Source organism: Lottia gigantea (genome assembly GCF_000327385.1).
Source record: "Lottia gigantea unplaced genomic scaffold LOTGIsca_188, whole genome shotgun sequence".
NCBI lineage: Eukaryota > Metazoa > Mollusca > Gastropoda > Lottiidae > Lottia > Lottia gigantea.
The window spans coordinates 234,671-254,603 of record NW_008708349.1 but is presented as its reverse complement, the minus strand read 5'-3'; the positions used below and the strand labels follow the sequence as shown (position 1 = coordinate 254,603).

General features: G+C 35.3%; 1 protein-coding gene across 1 annotated transcript; it reads left to right on the top strand.

Annotated features, from left to right (window-relative positions):
* Nucleotides 1–861: 861 nt before the first annotated feature.
* Nucleotides 862–18,372, top strand: LOTGIDRAFT_142910 (hypothetical protein; the record flags this gene model as incomplete). Its single annotated transcript, XM_009052586.1, has 34 exons — nt 862–909; nt 1,681–1,738; nt 2,135–2,231; nt 2,658–2,766; nt 3,623–3,749; nt 3,985–4,046; nt 4,317–4,380; nt 4,664–4,798; nt 5,156–5,254; nt 5,398–5,565; nt 5,751–5,827; nt 6,083–6,176; nt 6,567–6,679; nt 6,886–7,070; nt 7,423–7,585; nt 8,023–8,215; nt 8,464–8,642; nt 9,093–9,212; nt 9,251–9,469; nt 9,697–9,760; nt 10,353–10,422; nt 10,709–10,796; nt 11,461–11,547; nt 12,011–12,202; nt 12,551–12,696; nt 13,625–13,706; nt 14,329–14,424; nt 15,162–15,290; nt 15,864–15,935; nt 16,457–16,509; nt 16,792–16,906; nt 17,272–17,358; nt 17,581–17,748; nt 18,151–18,372. 34 exons carry the CDS (start codon nt 862–864, stop codon nt 18,370–18,372), a joined length of 3,981 nt encoding a protein of 1,326 aa, XP_009050834.1.
* Between the last annotated feature and the right edge of the window lie 1,561 nt (nt 18,373–19,933).

The following is a 19,933-nucleotide window of genomic DNA, read 5'->3' as shown; positions in this document are numbered from 1 at the left end:
AAATTTGATATTGGATGAACATTTTTTTATTATATAATATTATTGATAATATATACAAGATCACTTGTTATCTGAAATAGAAACCTAAGATCATTCCGGTTTTCAGATTTAAGTACTTCGCTATCTATGATATGAAGAACTTGCCAGGTGTCTGCTTCGCGTCCGATACTCGTCACTACTATAATGGTCAAAATCATGAGATACAACCAGATCAATTCATGCCTGACCAAGATTTATATACACTAAATTACATATCAGGTTACATACATAAACCAGTCGTACAAGGTAACTCCCATATCTGTTGTATCGATATGTACGCGTGGTTTGGTTTATATAGTCAGACATCGGCTGCTGTATTCAACTATTAACTATGGATAGATATAAAATCTTACTCCACATATAAAGACATTTCATTGTGACCCTTACGTCTAATGTTTGTTACCGATTGTCTGGTGTGAATGACGTCAATTTCAGTCGTAGTTCACCTCGCTCAGTTATCTGCAACAAACAACGTTTCTTTGTGGATAAATCTGTATTCGTGTTGAAACGGCACCTCACCAATACGTTGTGGGAAATGGCAGCAGTAGCAATAATTCCTCCTGATCTTTCAATTCCCCCTTGTTGAAGCACTGACTAGAACATCTACTGCAACTTAAAAAGCCAGATACATTGAGAAGCATAAGTTATTGGTCTTAATTGGGAATTGGCAATTTGGTAATTGGAACTTTTAGCTATCCATACCACTTTTCTCAGTTAAAATCCATAGTCCGTGCCTCCTACAATTCATCAAAATAACTCAAGACCTCGGTTGTTTATTTGTTATAAATTTCTTTCAGAAAACAGACAAAACCTAAATTGATTATGAAGGAAAATATTAAAGGACTGGTGTTCTATGTAAATGGAGAGAAGGTGCGTACAATATAGTATTACAAGTTCTGGGCGTTTTTGAAACATCTTTTAAACTTTAAACCACGTTGGTGATTTTAAACGTCACCATGTCCAAATATTAGCAATAGCTTGTAACGTAGAAAAAATACATTATTTGTAACGTAAAACTAAATACATAATTTGCATTTCTTTCTAAGTTGACATTTTAAACGTAATGATGACATTTCGTACATTTAATCGTAATCACTCTAAAATGCGCAATTCAAGACGATACCTGTCGAATTTTGTTGTTATTTACGAAGGATGAACATTATAGAAATACAATATTGTTATTGCCCTAGTTTTCGACCATCGTTATTTAGACCTTGCAAACAATCTATCTAGAATGAAAAGTCATTGACGGATTTCATTTAGACGAAACTTATAAATATAAATAATACAAAAGGGAATATTCAACGAGTTTGTTGTATTATTCGTAAAACGCAGAACTCTGGACTGATTGTGGTGAAATTGATCATTGTCACCACTTGCTTGACTCCATGGAAACCCCCAACCTTTCTGAAAGAAATGTATGACTAAAGGTGAAATAGGTCATGGGTAATGGTGGTTTCCCTTCTGCTCAATGCTCTATTTCTTAGAAACCAGCCAGTGGGTGTATGTTACCTTGCCTCAGGGGCTAAAATTAAAACTTTTTATTAGAGTGTATATGGACATTTAGTAAGAATTGAAAAACTGTCCAGTTTTCGAATTCCAATTTTTTTTAAAAATGTGATGAATATGTTGATGTTTTAGGTTGTCGAGCCAGACCCTGATCCATCATGCTCTCTATTAAGATATTTGAGAAACAAATGTATCCTTTAGAATAACAATCAAGCCAAGAACTAACGATCTCAACCACAACAGAACCCTAAAATCCAAAACAACAGTTTGGTAGGAGCCAATGAAATGCAAGTAATTGCTGGATGGTTTGTGTACTAGCCAAAACTTTTTTTGGAAGACACAGAAATGTCATGTAAGATTCTGTTTTTTTTATCTATTTGCCCGGATGGTGTTAACAGATATTTACCTTAAAAGACGACGTACTTCAGATTAGCCTAGAAAATCATATTCATCTACATGGCATATTTTTGAGATCACAGAGTAAACTAATGATCGCACTTATTCTTAAGTTGCTTGGTATTTGGTATATCTATATGGTACTTCCCTCTCTTCCACACGTGAAATATCCTTAACCATTGTTCATCAGTACACCTAACAGGAACAAAGCTGGTATGTGGAGAAGGTGGTTGTGGAGCCTGTACTGTGATGATCTCGAAATATAATCCTACTGATCAGAAAATACAGTATCCTTTTAAAAAAAATTAATAGTTCGATCATGTTTTTGAAAGAGATGCGACTGGGGACATACTTCGGACAGAACAACGGATATTATCAAAGTTTTAATTTCATTCCACAAATTTTCCCACTGTTTGGTGACATTCCCCTCCCCCCACTCTACAATCTATATGCAAATATGCAATAAAAGATTTCCCCTGACCACCCCTACGTTGGAGCCGAAAAATTTTAAATGGTGACCCATCCCAATCGAAGGTTTTGTCGTTGCCACTGTTCTTCTGAATGTTGATTTTGATGAACGTTAAGTATAACAGAGCTTGGAAGAGGTATTTCATATTTTTGCGTCGATGGACAGCATACTCGCCGGTTCATAATTTTCCCATTTGAAATAACACAATGTATTCAAGGTTATTTTCTGACACAAATTCCACTAGTCATTATTCAGTCAATGCATGTTTGATGCCTGTTTGTTCAGCCCATGGATTAGCTGTTACTACTACAGAAGGTATAGGAAGTTTAAAAACAAGATTACATCCAGTTCAGGTAAAAAGAAATGTCGAGAAGACGGACAACGCCATGTAGTGTACAATGGGGGAAATTTTGCAAGGACAGTGGCATTAGTCTACAATTTCGATTTCCAACTTTCGAGGAATCTTTAACGTGCACAGTCCCTCTGACCTGCATCACTGACAAGGGGAACAGGGTTGGAAAATCCAAAAATATTATCTCGACCTCTGTTGGGATCGAACCCTATACCTTCAGGATAGCCAGCAAGCTCTAATGCCACCGCGATAACAGTTTGATCATACTGCCAGTATAGTTGACATCATTTATGAAGTGTGCAATTATAGGCAATGTATAATTAATATTGTAATATATCTAATGAATAAATTATAATAAGAATGAATCATTTAAAAAGATTGTGAATAAGATATGTGTGGTATGCGAGTCTGGGAGTGATTTTCTATATGAAACACTTATTTTGTGATAGTAGGCAACGATTAAATGCCAAAATCCAGAAGCTAAATCCAAAACGTGAAATGTAATATTGCCTAACCGATGATGACAATTGCATCTACGAATCTCATCATAATATAGGAAATGAACTCCATATTAATGTAATCCAGTGAATCGAACTAAAATCTCTTGCTATTGTTGTATTTTTCCAAAAATTCAAATCGAAGCACCAATGATTCAGTTAGTTTTTGAATTAAACAAACATAAATGAGACAGCTGTTCGATCAAAATCTACAAGGCCCATTAAGCACAAGAAAAAGAATTAAATAAATATATTCCAATTATTAATCTCAAAATTTGTCATCCTCGGGATATTTACAATTTTGAAATAATCGTAAATTTAGTTTAAAGCTTAAATTTCAAAGGTTTTTGTCCTTTCAAGGAACAAATAGCCAAATCTCATGGATCACAATGTGGTTTCTGTACACCGGGTATGGTGATGTCCATGTGTGCTTTATTAAGAAACAACCCACAGCCAACTATGAAAGAAATCGAGAAGAATCTGGAAGGTAAAGTTTACTATATGATATTCTAAAGTTGAGCTTGGAAGAAAATCATGTTTGGTTTTCAATATTTCCCAAAAGAATTTTAAAAAAAAACATTTGAAAATGATACTGTGTTGTCGACCATAAAATTTGAAAATGCAGAATCGTAATTTAGAATAACTTTTATATTTCCGTAATGGTTTGGAATTTTATTTTTTACACTGAGCTGGTAAAGTGACCTTAAGTTAATATTTTGTAGGAAATCTCTGTCGTTGTACTGGATACCGACCTATTTTGGAAGGATATAGAGCTTTTTCAAAGGTATGACTACTTCTAGAAATGAGACTTTATTTTTTTAAGTTGTTTCCTTTCTATAACCCATTCAGGATGCTTGATCGATTGCATTACCCCTCTACAAGTTTTCCTTGCAATCTTCTTTTTGTCGGAGAATATTGTCTGGCTGCATAGAACGACTTTGTCCAAATATTTTATGCCAGACTACAATGCGCCAAAACACTCTCTAAAAATTGCAATATTGCCCCAAGGTTAAAGGCTTTAGTGTAAAATGATTCATTTGAAATCCTATTTCAGGATGAGTGTGGTATGGGAAAGGACTGTTGTAAAAATCAGAAACAACCTGTTGAAAATGGAGTAAGTGGGATTCGACTCCTTCTCAAACATGAAGTGTAAATTTAGAAAAAGAAGTGTTGTAAATAGGGGGAATTTTTTAACAATAGTTCTATGTTCAGCAAAATAAGTCTACGTCAATGCACATTTAATATCAACAGACACGTAGCCAAAATTTATTTTTCTGAGGAAGCGCATTCCGGAAGTGCAATGGATATAGTGTTGAATTGCAGTAGTGGAATGGGTGGATTTTTTGCCCACCCTCCTGTAGCTGCGGCCCTAAATATAAAACAAGTGATTTCTCAGCGTAGTTAGTTGTATATTTCAGGACAGTAACTATACACCAATTTATGATCCAAGTCAAGAACCTATATTTCCTCCAGAACTAAAGGTAAAATACCAATTATCCAAAATAAAAATAAACCCAACACTGACTTTTGATAGAGGTACGGATAAGTTACCAGTTTATAAGATGCAATATACTTGAGACCTTCTAAAACAGTTCCTCTGTGATTTACTGAATTTAACCAAAACAGCTATTAGAATATTCATCTAAAATACCCATCAAAAGATGAAGTTCTTAACTGATCAGTCATTTGCAATCTCTTTGAAGGCATTTCCCTTTTCGCTATATTAACTGCTATAGGGAAACGGAATACCGGCAACTGCGGTTGAATGAAGGTTTCTTTGGAAAATGATTTCCCTTCCCCTCACTCGAATGTATTTGGTATATGATTATACTGTATTTCCTCTATAAGGTAAACTACGAAAATACCACGAAGAATATTTGGTGTATGAAAAAGATGGTATAAAATGGTACAGACCAGTAACTTTATCTCAAATATTAGATCTGAAACATCAATATCCACAAGCTAAAATAATCGTTGGAAATACTGAAATCGGTACGATTTTTATAGTTGTTTAAAAATAGTTGAATTATTGAACTTCCACGAGCTAAAATAATACAATATGTTGGAATTAAAAAAAACTGTGAAACCTTTAACTAAATGTACTTCGTGATATTGAAAAACATATTTATTTTAAGGCATTGAAACAGCATTTAAGAATATGAAATATCCAGTCTTTATCAACGCATCTGATATCCCAGAATTAACAGAGATACAAAATACAGAGACTGGTATCAAAGTTGGTGCCTCTGTAACACTGTCCAAAATAGAAGACACACTTCAAGATGCTATAGACACTGAACCAGGTAATTAGAGTTTGTTAGTGCTTTAGAATATTATATGAAAACACAAGTGAAGTATTTATTGGAACTTTATAAGTTTTTGAATATTTTGCAGTACCAAATCGCCGCGCAACCAGTTACATTTTCTCTTTGACTTTTACGACCTGGTTTCTTTATCTATAATGTCAACTTGTTAATCTGTTTTCTAGAGGAAAAAACTAAAGGTTTTGTTGCTGTTCTCGCCATTTTGAAGTGGTTTGCTGGTAAACAGATACGGAACGTAGCAGTGAGTAAACATCACTTGGTTAAGACGAAGCTCTCAATATTCATGTTTTGAATGTCTCTCGAACACCACAGTTAGGTTCCTGCTCCGACAAAAAATCGTACGATCTCAATGTACAAATTCCACGAATTCTTTTGGCAAGAATTTTATTAAACGGATCCTGATCTCCTCAACAAATTGGTGTTTTATTCCACCACCATACTGTGCAGCGAGCGAATGGATTGTATTTTTTTGTCATGATTTTACGTGTCCTTTCAGGCTATCGGTGGTAACATAATGACAGCCAGTCCAATATCTGATTTAAATCCTGTATTTCAAGCTTGTGGTGCTGTATTATATGTTCAATCTAAAGGTAAACAAACAAACACCCGAAAGGTGAAAACGACGATTTTGTATCATTTTGCATTATTTAAATCGCATTAACTTCGAACCTATGACAACAGTCTGTGTTTTATTTACATCATTTGCCAACATAAACCAAATTTGTAATTTTTGGCTTACACTTCTTCTGAAGTTGCAAGGTTGAGTATTTGCTTTAAATAATGAAAATCCGTACAAGCAAGACAAGTCCGGTGATCAAATCTCGACCAAAGGATGACAAAATCGAGAAAAAAAGTTATATAGTAGTGCCTCTTCCAAAGAGAAGTACCATCAGGCGTTTCGAAATGAATAAGAATGGTCTGTTTGGTGCGCGACACCCACCATTACTATATACGTCTTTAGATATATAATGTGTTTACAGATCAAAAAGTTAGAATGGTTCCAATGAATATCAATTTCTTTACTGGATATCGGAAAACAGTGGTTGAAGATAATGAGATACTTGTGTCGCTTGTTATTCCATTCTCCAATCAGGTGATTCATAAATCTTCATCATCATCAGAATGTTCATCATTCAGCACACTTCAAGTGCGTGTACATGATCATCGTCATTTTGTGCGAGAATTAAATTAATTTTTCAAAATTTCATAATTCGTTTTCAAACTCGATTACATATATCAGTATTTCAATTAGATATCATCATCATCATTGTCATTAAAAATTTGGAGTCTCTTTTGTAGAATGAGTATATCCAGAGTTATAAGCAAGCCATTAGAAAAGATGATGATATAGCTATAGTTAATTCTGGTATGAGAGTTGTATTTAAAGATCAAAGTGATATTATAGAAGATCTATATTTATCATACGGTGGTATGGCACCTACTACTGTCATGGCTAAACAGACGATGGAGCAACTAAAAGGAAGGTTGGTTGATCCCTGTTCCCTTTTCATGTTACATTATTGTATAATAAAATTCCCATTTGTATTACTGGTAAATGCGTTTTACCTTGACTATTCTATTTAGTAGGAAATTGAATACCTGTCTATTCTATTCAATAGAAAATGAAGATTTACCATTATCTCTTCTATTTGATACATGTTTTGAAGATTTGCCACTTTCTATTGTATATAATAGAAAAAATGGAAGATTTACCACTAAATATTCTGTTTAATAGAAATTGATATGAAGATTTACCATTATCTATTTTATATTTTCCGATTTCCTTTTCTAATTAATACAAAATGGTATCAAGATTTACCATTGTCTACTTAATAGAAAATGGAATGAAGAAGTTGTAAAAATAGCCTGTGAATATTTAGAGAAAGATTTACCATTGTCTCATGATGCACCTGGTGGTACAGTAGAATATAGACAAACTCTTACTACAAGTTTCTTCTTTAAATTCTATCTCAGTGTAACACAGCAGTTAGCACAGCGGGTATGTTTCCATTTCATTGACACTCTTTCCACAAGTTTCTTCTTTAAATTCTATCTCAGTGTAGCACAGTACTTAGCACAGCGGGTATGTTTCCATTTCATTGACACTCTTTCCACAAGTTTCTTCTTTAAATTCTATCTCAGTGTAGCACAGTACTTAGCACAGTGGGTATGTTTTCATTTCATTGATACAGTGATTTTTCGTAAGATAACGAAATAAGATAGTTTAATACTATACATTGCAGAATATCACCCTACAACCCTAAGACAACGATAAAAATAAAACTTCTGGTGATATGGTATTCAATATTTTCTAACCAATGCCAAACCAATCCGTTTCTGTGTGTATTGTACACATGGAATCCAGAAGATCAAAAGTTGTTGTTAAACGATGCATAATTTACAATTAAAACAAACATATATCAATTTTAATTGTAGGGCATAGGGGACCTAAAGGCTATTCCTGAAAGTGATCTTAGTGCTATCAGGAACCCTGACTATGGCGTTTGCCAAGGAATTCAGATCTTTGATGATTCCGAAACTGAATTGGGGAAACCGTTACCACACTCATCTGCCTTACAACATGCATCTGGAGAAGCAGTTTACATCGACGACATGCCAGCGCTGGCGGGTAAATACATACCTACTATGCGCATATACAATAACATAGCTAACGAAGACATATTTGTGAACGTCAGATAAGTAATGGATATACATTTTGTTATGTGCATAGTACATAGGTCGATATTTCCCAAACTTATCATTTCTTTGTTGTGCACATAACGCCACCGCTTAAACGAATAACTGTAAAAATGTAAAGAAGGAGACAAAATTTCCCTGTTAAACCTTTGAATATAAGGAATTGTTAACTCATTGCAGGCGAATTGTCGCTAGTACTAGTATACAGCAAAAAACCTCATGCTAAGATATTAAATGTGGATGTAGCTGAGGCGTTAACTGTACCAGGAGTAAAAGGGTATATTGACCATCGTGATATAAAGGGCACAAATACCTACGCCATAGCTGGACAAGATGAACATTTATTTGCCATCGACGAGGTAATGCAGCAGTTTTCTTATGATTAGCTGCACAGTCTAGACAAATAACTAAAGATCACAAGGATCCTATCAGTACTCTGAATCCTTCAATGTACGGGGACTCTTTAGGTGCGTCTATGATCGCACACCTTTTGGATTTAGCTATGCTTAAGCATCTACAAAATATCATGACGTGTATAAGTGAAAAGCTTCGGATGTTTTCAGTACTTTTGGTCCACCAGAAAAGGATTCAGTCTTTGATGAAGAACATAGAGCGAAGACTATCAGATGCCCTGATGAATTCATATTCAAACAAGCTAAACAAATGAGAAACGCCTATTTAAAAAAGTACTTGGAACAGAAATCATGGAAAATTCTCATTGTCGTTTTGAGTTGGCAAGTTCACCACTTTGTTGAAGGTTTGGCCAAAGTACCGAAGTTCTGTGGATAACTTACAAATTCGTATTTTAGGTGACTACTGAAGGTGATGTCATTGGTGGTATCGTTGCCGAGTCTCATTCAATAGCACGGAAAGCTCGAAATATGGTGAAAGTGGAGTACGAAGACCTGCCTGCCATTATAAGTATAGAGGTAAAGAGGTAAAATTTGGCGGTAACATTTCATTTCAGGATGCCATCAAGGCCAATTCATATTTTGCAAAACCTCACACACGTACTTGTGGGGATGTTGACAAAGCATTCCCGTCTTGTGAGAATACTTTGGAGGACGAAGTGTATGTTGGAGCTCAAGAACATTTCTATCTGGAAACCCAATCATCTATAGTCGTACCTAAAGAAAACAGAGAGATGGATGTATACTGTTCTGCACAAAGTCCGAGCTCAACACTTGTATGTCGTAATTTTTTTATGTCAATATCAACTAAGAGTAAATTATAATATTCATTAGGCCGGTAGCCAGATTTAATTGTTCGGAGGAGCAAGTAATATATCCGAAGGGAATTTTAGCCTATAAATTGATTCATACGCCAATTTTTGTTATGGATTTTTAACTTGATTCGGCTGCATAAGCGGTTTGTCTGCATCTCTGCTTGGATGGATTCATATTTTTCTTACAGACTGATGTGTGTGCAGTTACCGGATTACCGAGAAACAAAGTAAGAGTCATTGTCAAGAGATTAGGTAAGGATATTTTTTAGAGCAGTCAGGTTTAGAAATCCGCTCTAAAGGTGGAATGAAAATTCATTACCAACTGTGAATCGTGGGCCTCAATCTTTACTGTTCCAGTCATCTGATTGGTCAATCAAGAAAATTGAGTTTTTTAATAAGAGTTTCGAGGCAACTCTTAAGCAACTGAGTTGTGAGTTGCGTTCGAAACTCATTACCACTTTGATTATTAGCAACCATACGCAACTGGTAATCGCTCGGTATGGTGTGACAATTATGTTCCTTATACAGGATCGCAGATACATTTGTATTTTAAAACCCGATGTGTGTCAATTACATTGAAATCTATTGTCAAGACAGAAATATCATTCCTCTTTTCATTATGAATACTCACTTATATGATTGGTATACTTCTTCACGTGAAAGTTTCATCAGCTGCTACCAGTGTTTCGCCAAAATATTTCGGATCTCGTGTTGCGTTTAGAATCGTTGGTACTTTGTTTAGTCTAATATTGGAGCTTGTTGAATCTCAAGAACCGATTGGGGTGGATGTGTTTATTACTCATAGATATGTCGGCCAAAATGATCCAATTTATCCCTGTTACAGGTGGAGCCTTTGGTGGAAAAGAAACACAATCATCAAAGAATGCTGGATATGCAGCGACTGGAGCAATAAAGTAAAATATTTTTTTTATTCAATGAAATTGATTATAGGAAAAAGACACCTTTTTACGGAATGAGAAATATACCAGTATTTTGTCCAAGGCTTGCCTACCGCTACCGAAACATCTCGGTATCTCGAGCCCAGTAGCGGCTCCATGGAGGGGGTGAGGGGCTTACAGATTTGTTAGTTGCAATATGCATTATTTTTGAGGAATATTCTTTCAAATTGCATAAAATGAACAAGCCATTTTTCAAGTATCAGCAAGCCATTTCAAAAGTTTCCACATAATGATTTTTCAGATATAATCGTCCAGTACGAATTGTATTAGACAGAGACGATGATATGGTGATGACGGGAACACGGCATCCATATCTCTTCAAGTTCAAGGTAAAGTCCTGGATGAAATCGATTCTTTCCAATATGCTTGCAATGTTATTTTGGATAATTTGTTTGGAATTCTGTATTATCACGTAATGTCATTCAAAATTCTATCGACCACATTTAAGTTTGAAAATGAGTTTTTGAATGAAACGCCTTATTATTCTGGTGATCAAAATCAACATTTTGGGATATTGCGGAACGTTGAGTCACTGATATTAGGAATTACCTTGCGGAAATATGGGTTATACTTCATGAAACAAAAACAATCCACATATACAATAAAATATGGGGTAATAAGATTTTCACTTCTCGCACTTCAGGATTGTTAGGACCTGTGTTGTCTCGAAGTGAAACCGCTAAGCAGTTTCATTAAAATTTGACCAAACAAAAGGTGCTTTCAAAGTCGAATGCTTCTCGGAATACGTAACAAAATCCTAGCTTTGATGAGGGCAGAAATTTGATTGGCTGGCGGTATCATCAAATTGGCGAATGTTCATTGTTCAAGTGGCTGGATTAAAAATAAAGGGAATAAAAACTGAACGAAAGTTTGGTATCATTTTTATTAGACTGTACGCTAAGAAAACTACAACTATTGTTGTAGACAAAAATATATAAAGTGAAAGAAGACAATAATTCAAATACCATATCTTTAGTTTATTTGATACTTTAGGTTGGGTTTTCGAATGATGGTAAAATTCAGTGCATGGACGTAAGCTGTTATTCAAACTGTGGAAACACTGGTGATCTTTCCATAGCTGTAAGTTATTTCTCAAGTTGACCAATTCAGATGAATTTATCTATGAACCGCTTTCATACCACAGAGCATTATTGGTCGGACGGTTAAGTGCACCTGATTTTCTTGGGATCCAAATTTCTAGCCAAAATGAAGGGCGGTCTGGATCCAGACAAAGGTCAGTAATACAATGCAAGTCGGAGTTGCTGACACGCCTAAATCAACTATTCGCTCAGATAGGACACTAAGTCAAGACTCTATCTTCCACTAGCTATTGTGCATCGAACCATTCCATACAGTGCATCTGATCTTCTTTGTGTTCAATGTTCTTGCTAATATTGAGGAAGGGTTTTGACCTGCACTGAGCAACTATTCGTTCCGATAGGAAATTAAATCTAGACTGCATGTTCTACTAGCTATGTAAGGAAAACACATCTAGACAGTTTGGATATTGAAAATCCAGACCATTTTTTTCGTATATTACAAGGTGTCGGAGTCAGGTGTATCAAGATTAACCAATGCTTATAAGATACCCAATATCCAGATAACGGTTCATACTTGCAAGACCAACATCAGATCAAATACGGCCTTCCGTGGATTTGGGTTTCCCCAGTCCCTGATGGCCATGGAATCCGCTATTGAAAGAGTTTGTCATCATCTTGTAATGGACCCACTTAAGGTGAGAAACAAATTGAGGTGTATGTGTTATGTGACTTACGGTTTGCCAACAACGAATTAATAATAATTAACAATACTTAGAAGCTGCTTGGATTAAATTGTAGACAATTCTTATCCCAGATGTTTATTGATTTATAAAACATTTAGACGACTAGTGAATTAGGTTTCTCCAACAACGAAATAATAATAATTAACAATGCTTGATTTATAACACATTTAGACGACTAATATTAAATTTTAGATACCTCCCATGTCGGATATTTATTCAGAAAAAAAATATTGAGTAGCTCTTATTAGTTGGTGCCTTGGTCGCCTAGTTAATTTTATCCAAGTGGTTCTAACACTTCAGATTCGTCAACTCAATTTCTATAGAGAAGGTGATCGAACAAACCTAAACCAAATCATCTACGATTGTCATATTCAAGATTGCTGGGATGGTTGCCTGAAACAGAGTGATTATCAAACTCGACTGGGACAAATTGAACAGTTCAATAGGTAGACTGTTTTTATACGCCCACATGAAATGGGAGCGTATATTGGCGTCACCCATGTCCGTCGGTCCGTCCGTCCACAATTGCTCGTAAACACTCTACAAGACACAATTCTTGGCGGATTTTGACAAAACTTTGTATGAGTGTTTCAATCACCCAACGATGAACCCTATTGAAAATCAGAAGAATCGAAAAATATTAATTATAAGTTATTGCCCTTATTCTTGACAACGCGTTCAATTTTTAGCTCGTAAACACTCTAGAAGGGTCAATTCTTGATGGATTTTGATGAAACTTGGCACGAGTGTTTGATATCAACCAAGGATAAACCCTATTGAAAATCAGAATAATCGAAAAATATTAAGTATGAGTTATTGCCCTTGTTCTTGAAAACGCGTTAAATTTTTTACTCGTAATCATTCTATAAGGCACAATTCTTGAGGGATTTTGATGAAACTTGGTGTGGATATTCGTACTCACCCAAGGATGAACCCTATTGAAAATCAGAAGAATTGAAAAATATTTTGTATGAGTTATTGCCCTTGTTCTTGTAAAAGATTTCAAATTTAGCTCTTAAACACTAAAAGGCATGATGCTTGACAAAACGTTTAATTGTTCAGTCCCGCGCTGAAGATTGAATATTTGCCTTCTAGAGTTTTCACGAGCTAAAGAATTGAACACATTTTCAAGAACAAGGGCAATAACTCATACTCAATATTATTCAGTGTTGTGCTAAAGAGTTCAAAAGAAGTGCAAGCTATCTTTCACACTAGCTCGAGATAAGAAGTTTTAAAACGTGTCCCGGTTTCAACTGTCGAATCTGTGATACATAATCTGAAATTTCGTTAGCTTGGGTTGAGTTATAAACTACGAACACATCTGTACATCGTTATACATTTTATTATAAATTCGCCCTTCACACTGTATTTCAGAGAAAATCGATGGAGGAAAAGAGGAATTTCAATGGTACCACTGCTGTTTGGAATTGCCTTTGATATCAAGTTTATGAATCAGGTTTGTTAATTTTTTAAATCCATTGTTCTCAACCCGGGGCCCTTGAATATATTTGCACCATCAAATACTACCTTGGGTAGAAGCTTTTCTGATAATTTCCATAAGGGGACCAGGATTTTCAACCTGGAAGTAATTTTGAATTAATTTTCTCGTTAGGGGGTAGCAAGTTGCGTTGTTGTATAGAATAGAATTTTCGACAATTAAAATTAAACATGTCCATGATATTGTTGATTTAAACTAACACAAAAATAAAATTCATAAAATTTTGTAATAATCCTATATTGCGTTCACAAGTCTACAAAAATTGACGAGCACTAGTCAAGGGAAAGACTCTTCAAGAAATTCTGTTCATCGGAAAATCATCAAAGACCAAGATCTCATTGTAAAAGATGATCGCACCAAATTTTACAAAATCAGATGAAAACTTGAGTCCCTATAGTGTTATAAACAAGTTACTAAGTCAAGGGAAATAACCGTTTTTGGACAGATTGTCAAGATCTCATCATTATAAATGATAACACCAATAAATGATAATGTGGGCGTAGAAAATATGAACTACACTATCCATTGCCTTATTATGTCCATAGTAACTTGTGTATGAACATACCTTCTTTTTATATAGGCTGGTGCCCTGGTGAATGTTTATACAGATGGTACTGTTCTTTTAGCTCATGGAGGAACAGAAATGGGACAGGGCATTAATGTGAAAATGATTCAGGTACATGTTTTGGAATTTTTAAGTAACTGACAATTGTATTTCGGTCTTTAAGTGTTAATTCATGATTATAAAATCCAACTTCTCAAACTTGACCAATATGTGTATATATTCATAAGTCAGGCTTAACTTGTGTCATAACTAAAGAATATAATCTCTCTTTAATACAATATATCAATTGCACTAAGAAATTATTGAAAAACGCTTCTAAGCATGTTTCAATGATTACTTGATTTTATTAAAATTAATTAGTTACGGTAGAAGTACAAAGTTCGTAATAGCTTGACATCGGAAACTTGGTTACTTCGAAGTTGGCGCATAAGTGGTAACTGACATTGAGACTTGGGGGAAAACGGTGGTTATAGTAATCAGAAATTATAGCAACGCACAGTAATGGTTCGACAAAAAGAGATAGTTATATCATCTGCGCTAGGCAGGGACACGTGGCATTGTGCTGACGAGTGATATGTGTGCTAATATACATATTTCAACGATAGTTATTTTGGATAAGATGATGTTTTTAGATGCACGAACATTGGTACAAGTCGCCGAAACTGAAACCACTTAGCCAAAATGGATTGTATTTGCGTACTTCCAAAGAGAAATGCTTCCCCAAATAAAGTATGACGCCCGTGCCAGTTTCGAAGAAACTAAAAAATCTAACTTCAAGAGATGCACTCACCACCCTTGACGATCCTTTCAACTACATATAAGGAACAAAGGCTTTTTTATTTTTGTAGGTAGCAAGTGAAACATTAGGTGTACCATGTAGCAGAATTCATATAATTGAAACTGGCACAAACACTGTCCCTAATACCATGCCAACTGCTGCTAGTACAGGATCCGATCTAAACGGAATGGCTGTGAAAGTAAGCATACCTCATCATTCGGCAATCAGCTGGCACCGCACCCGATCCTTTGACGGACTCTTGGTGGCTGAGCTGTGAGACGTTTGCTACCTAATCTTTCGACCATAGGTTTTTCTTCGTAGTGTGAAATCATGTATGTGACCTTAAGAGTTATCAGGAAAAGGAGCAGAAAAAATCTAAATTTCGACAAAGTTCAACCTAAAATTTAGTCTCATTTAAGCAACTGCGTGTAAACCATAGAGCTACTAATTTGAGATGGTGTAACTAGTACAAATATAATGCTATCCTAATGGAAGAGGTAAGACGACACCTTTTATGAATGACTAAAGTATTTTATTTTAGTAGTTTTCGTCGTCGTTGGGACGACGTCATCAAATGAAATGATTTGAAATATACCTGCTTTTGTCTCGACGACAACAAAAGCTTGTAAACTAAAATACTTTACTCACTCTTAAAAGGTGTCTTCGTACTTCTTCTATTATACAACAACATAGAATGATACGGAATTACATTCATTTCTAATCCAAATGGACCTTAAGTAACAATATATACTATATTTTTTTCATTGTACAGAATGCTTGTGAAAAGATCAACAAACGGCTTGAACCCTTCAAAAGTGAACGTGGAACAACGTGGAATGATTGGGTAAGGGCGAAGTTTGAATCATAACTTTTTCAAAGAACATTTTTCGTGGACTGATGATATAACAATTAAGTCTCTAAAACTTAATTAAGACGCACTGTTCATTTAACCTTTATAGCAAAAAACGGCATGTGTCTTCTTAATGAATTTACACTCATAAAGGGTCATCTTCATAATTTCGAGGTATAAAGAACTTCATTTATTCAATACAAGAATTATGCCAATAGATCCCATTTTATCACGAAAGTTTGTAAACTAATGCAGCAATTTTATTAGATTATGCGATATCGAGTACAGCCAATCAGAGCGCTTGACAGAAATACAGTAAACCTTATGGTTGTTTGGCTTATCTTTTCTGTCAAGGGTTTAGACTGGCCGTATTAGCTAGAAAAATTGCTACATATACATACAAGTTTGCTTCAAGAAAAGTACCTAATGAAGTCAAGGTATTAGATGAACTTCGTAATACCTTGGCATGATGATGAAGGGTTTATTTAATCTTGTGTCGTTCCCATGTTATTTAGGTTATGAAAGCATTTCTTGAACGGGTTAGTCTCTCTGCTACTGGTTTTCACAAGTAAGTTACTTTATTTTAGTCATCTTCTCACACAGGGTAAACTATCTCCTAGGATGACCAAAAAATTAAAATTTTAAACGTGGTCAAAATGAGTCTTTGTTCATCAATGGTGTCAAAACTATATGACAAAATCTCTCTATCATCCAATAAATCCATAAAACTCAGGCTGAAATCAGAATTAAGGAGGATTCGAACCCACGGCACCCAGTCGCATAGCAGACGACTATCCAAATCGCTAAAGACTGAGGACTGTAATAATTTCGTACTTTTGCCTTCTTTCAGAGTTGAAGGCTTGGGTTACAACAAAGAAACCGATGACGATGTTTTGTACAAATATTTCTCGTTTGGTGCTGGGTGTTCTGAGGTTGAAATTGATTGCTTAACAGGAGATCATACGGTAAATATGGTTTTTTTTTAATTTTCATCCCATAACGTAACGAGGACCTTTGTAATTCAGTTCAACTGGAAAGTTATTTTTCCAGAAACCACCTCAAAAGAGTTCTGTAACACAGTCGGTTAGAGCGTTGGTGATTAACACGACGTCATTTTCTTGGTTACGATGACCTTCAATAAGCAATCCTCAATAATAATTAGAGTCGATCCAGCTGTAAATCAATGCCAAGGGATACGGCTGGTACAAAGTATCCTTGGAGAACCTAAGTAATCCTCGTGAAATATAGTTGTTATTTCTTACTTTGACTGTGTCGTTCTGAAGTCCATATGAACTGTGAACATACTAAATTTAATGCGTTTGATATATAGGTATTGAGAACTGATATCGTCATGGACCTTGGTAAAAGTTTAAATCCAGCAGTAGATATTGGTCAAATTGAAGGCGGTTTCGTTCAGGTATATTATTTCGAAATCTTCTGAAGTGTTGCGTTCATATCTAAGTGGGTGACAGGTTTCCAATGGGAAAAACATAATTCTTGTTATAGCTTGGTATATTTGAACTATGATTTTTTCGGGAACGGATATGTATAGATATGTAAACGGAACTATGCTGTTATTGCTTCATCGTAAATAATTCTCAATTAGTCTGGACATAATAATTGACTCTTTTCTTTTCAGGGATATGGCCTTTACATGTTAGAACAGTATAAAGTTTCCCAATCCGGAAATCTTTTAACCAAAGGACCTGGGACCTATAAAATACCGTCTGTAGGGAACATACCCAAGGTGTTCAACGTTTCCTTGCTTAAAGATAAACCTAATCCAAAGGCTGTTTATTCCTCTAAGGTAATGCAGTTTTCTCATTTATCGATGCGATCCTGTAGTAAATGGTTACGAATATTCGCGAGGTACCGTATAGAACATAAGGTTCCCAAGGATAGTTCTTCCTGCTACCCCTAACCCCTAATTTTACTTCTCAATTACATCGTTTTTGACAGCTTTCAGCTGATGTAGAGTCAGAAACATCCTTTATTATGAAACTATTGCATTTTCCGGCTGACAATATTTAAAAATAACAGGGTCCACAAGAAAACACTAAAAGCAAAAAGTGAATTTCCTAATTTTTCAATCTTGTTTCTTCAGAAACTGTTTAAAAAAAAATTTAAGAGAAATGCTTTCAAAGATTTGTTCTTCTTAATTTGGGCTTATTTTATCATACAGTTTGTCTTAATTTGGTTTCTATGTCAGGCTATTGGTGAACCACCATTAGTACTATCAATATCAGTTTTCTTTGCTACCAAAGCTGCAATAATGGCAGCAAGGAAAGATCATGGATTAGAAGGTTACTTCCGGCTGGACTCACCAGCTACACCGGACGTTATCAGAATGGCGTGTCAGGACCAGTTTACTAAACAGGTATGTAATGTATTTAAGTATTGTAAATTATACTACTCTCTCCGACCACATTGACCTCAGGATTGAATCTGTTAAAAAAACCATGTCATTTGTTTACAATGTCTTCGGGTCCATAGAAATATAGTTTTGACAAAGTAAACACAATTACATCTAAGAAATGTTAATGGTATTTGGAACAATTTCATGCCCTTAATCTTAAATTTTAACTAAGATGTCAACTTCCAAGGACGCCATGTTCTGTTTAAATGGTGTATGAACATCTGTTCTAATTTGCATAGTTATTAACCCGAGTTCATACCTTTTTAATGAACATGTGTTATGACCTCGGGAACAGTACTGGTGTGTGATAAATGTACTTCAGTTTGTACACATTGTGGTTGGACAGTAGGGTGGAAGCAAGTAATGATATTTGCGCACACCGGATTCCGACCCAAAGAATGAATAGTCCAAATTACTTTTCAGTATGTTAATCGGACCCCTATTTGCCTATATTACGCAATGTTTATTTATGGGGTACACCGCGACATATTGAAAAAATATGTGGTTTTTTTTTTGCAGTTTCCAATAAAGAACGAAAATGGACTAAAATCGTGGTTTGTAAAACATCTTTAACTGAAGTGTTTCAAGGAGAGTCTGTCCGACGCATGGTCGACTTGAACCGCTCTAGAGTTATCCTGTTGAACATTTGTGCTTCTTAGCTTTCATCTCTGTTTCGTCTCTTTTGTTGGTATTAAAACACAAAACAAAGCAAGGATTCAACGCTTCTTATATAAAGTCACGCTTTGCCAGCAGTCCTATTCCTATATTATGGTTATCCAGAAAAAACGTAGCCAGCCATTTAACCACAGTGTTGCCAAAGCTTTTGCTTCTTTCTCACCCGAAATGTGTTGTTAGTTCAGTTGACACTGTCATCTTAGCTTTTTTTACGATATGGTGACGGTCTAGCCAGACCTAACTTATTTGGGTGTGCAAATGGATGTCCTAAACACGTTGATTAAAATTGTAACATAAATTGCATATTTTCCTTTGATGTTTTTAAGAAACAAATTGCTTAAAATGTGTGTTCCTAGCGGATTTGTTTGTTTAAATATGTTTAACTCGTAAGAACCGTGGTATATACGTATCCAATATGATTACAGACGGCCCTCCTATACATTCTTTCAAAATGAAATTGAGTTAACGTCCTTCTTTTCTTCAACGGTTTAGACTAATGAAGACGTGTAGTTACTTCTTTATTGGGGATCTTTTACATCCACAGACAAATCCAAACTTTTCTACATTCTTTTTCCATGTCACTCCCTCAGAACTTTCACCACAGACAGAGGGAAACCGGGTTAGTCACATTACGAGAATATAAAATTGTTATAAGTCAGTGACTCCCACATACGACGATATAAACTACTGAACGTCGCAATGGGGTTATTTGCTATAAATATGAATATTAATCGTCTATCTAAAGCACCAATTAAGCGTGTCATATTGATATTATTTTACTGTTATTAACTGATAAACGGATATGGTTGATTGAAAAAAACCTGCCTCATCGGGCGTAAACCAGATACATATACAATTGATGTATGACACCTTAAAATGAAAAGACAGCTTGCCAGGCAAG